The sequence below is a fragment of the Buceros rhinoceros genome, unplaced genomic scaffold (genome assembly GCF_000710305.1).
Source record: "Buceros rhinoceros silvestris isolate BGI_N320 unplaced genomic scaffold, ASM71030v1 scaffold39975, whole genome shotgun sequence".
NCBI classification, from domain to species: Eukaryota; Metazoa; Chordata; class Aves; order Bucerotiformes; family Bucerotidae; genus Buceros; species Buceros rhinoceros.
In genome coordinates, this window is record NW_010414076.1 from 321 (window position 1) to 1,082 (window position 762).

At 63.5% G+C, this 762-nt stretch overlaps 1 protein-coding gene across 1 annotated transcript in view; it reads left to right on the forward strand.

The window, feature by feature from the left end:
* Positions 1-84: 84 nt before the first annotated feature.
* LOC104494177 (serine/threonine-protein kinase Nek8-like) overlaps positions 85-762 on the forward strand; it is a gene marked incomplete at both ends in the record, with an annotated part of 1,924 nt that continues 1,246 nt past the window's right edge. The window contains 2 exons of the mRNA XM_010136979.1: positions 85-202; positions 488-638. Coding sequence (XP_010135281.1) covers positions 85-202; positions 488-638 — 269 coding nt within the window. The remainder of the gene's footprint in view (positions 203-487; positions 639-762) is intronic.

A 762-nucleotide genomic window follows, 5' to 3' on the forward strand; every position in this document is an offset into this window, starting at 1 on the left:
CGGGGGGGGGTGGCCTGTGAGGTAGGGGCCCAGCCAGGCAGGCTGGGACCTCTCAGCTGACGGCTGCTGCTCTTCCCCTGCCAGCCCAAGATCGTGGAGGCCCTGCTGGGCTACGAGATGGTGCAGGTGGCCTGTGGCGCGTCTCACGTCCTGGCAGTTTCCAACGAACGGGAAGTGTTTGCCTGGGGCAGGGGGGATAATGGTAAGAGTTGTCTGCTCTGCAAAACAGGGCTTGTGCTCGCCATTGCCTGCCCCCACCCCCCTCGCTGGCCCTGCTTGCCCACAGATGTGCCAGCCTAGGTGGGTGTGGAGCAGTTGCAGCTGCTTCAGCGCATACCAGGCCCCCCGTGCTTTGGGTTTCAGTGCCTTCTGTGGCGATGGGGCCCAGGCCACGCTCTTGCCATGGCTGCATTGATGCGCTTGCTCATGGGGCTGTGCTCCGGGTGTGTGTTGTCATCAGCCGTGCCCACTCTGTTCCTCCTGCCAGGTCGGCGTGGGCTGGGTACCCTGGAGTGCCACAACTCCCCCCAGCAGGTCCCAGTCCCACCGGAGCATGAGGCTCACAGGGTCATCTGCGGCATCGATTCCTCCATGGTCCTCACCACGAAGAACCAGATTCTTGCTTGTGGGAGCAACAGGTAAGAGGGGTGAGGGTCCGTGCCCCAGAGCTTGCCTACAGCCTCCTGGGCCTGTCCGTCTATATCCAGCCCAGGAGGAGGGAGCCAAGGACTCTAGAAGACCTCTCTCCGTGACCCTGCTCCC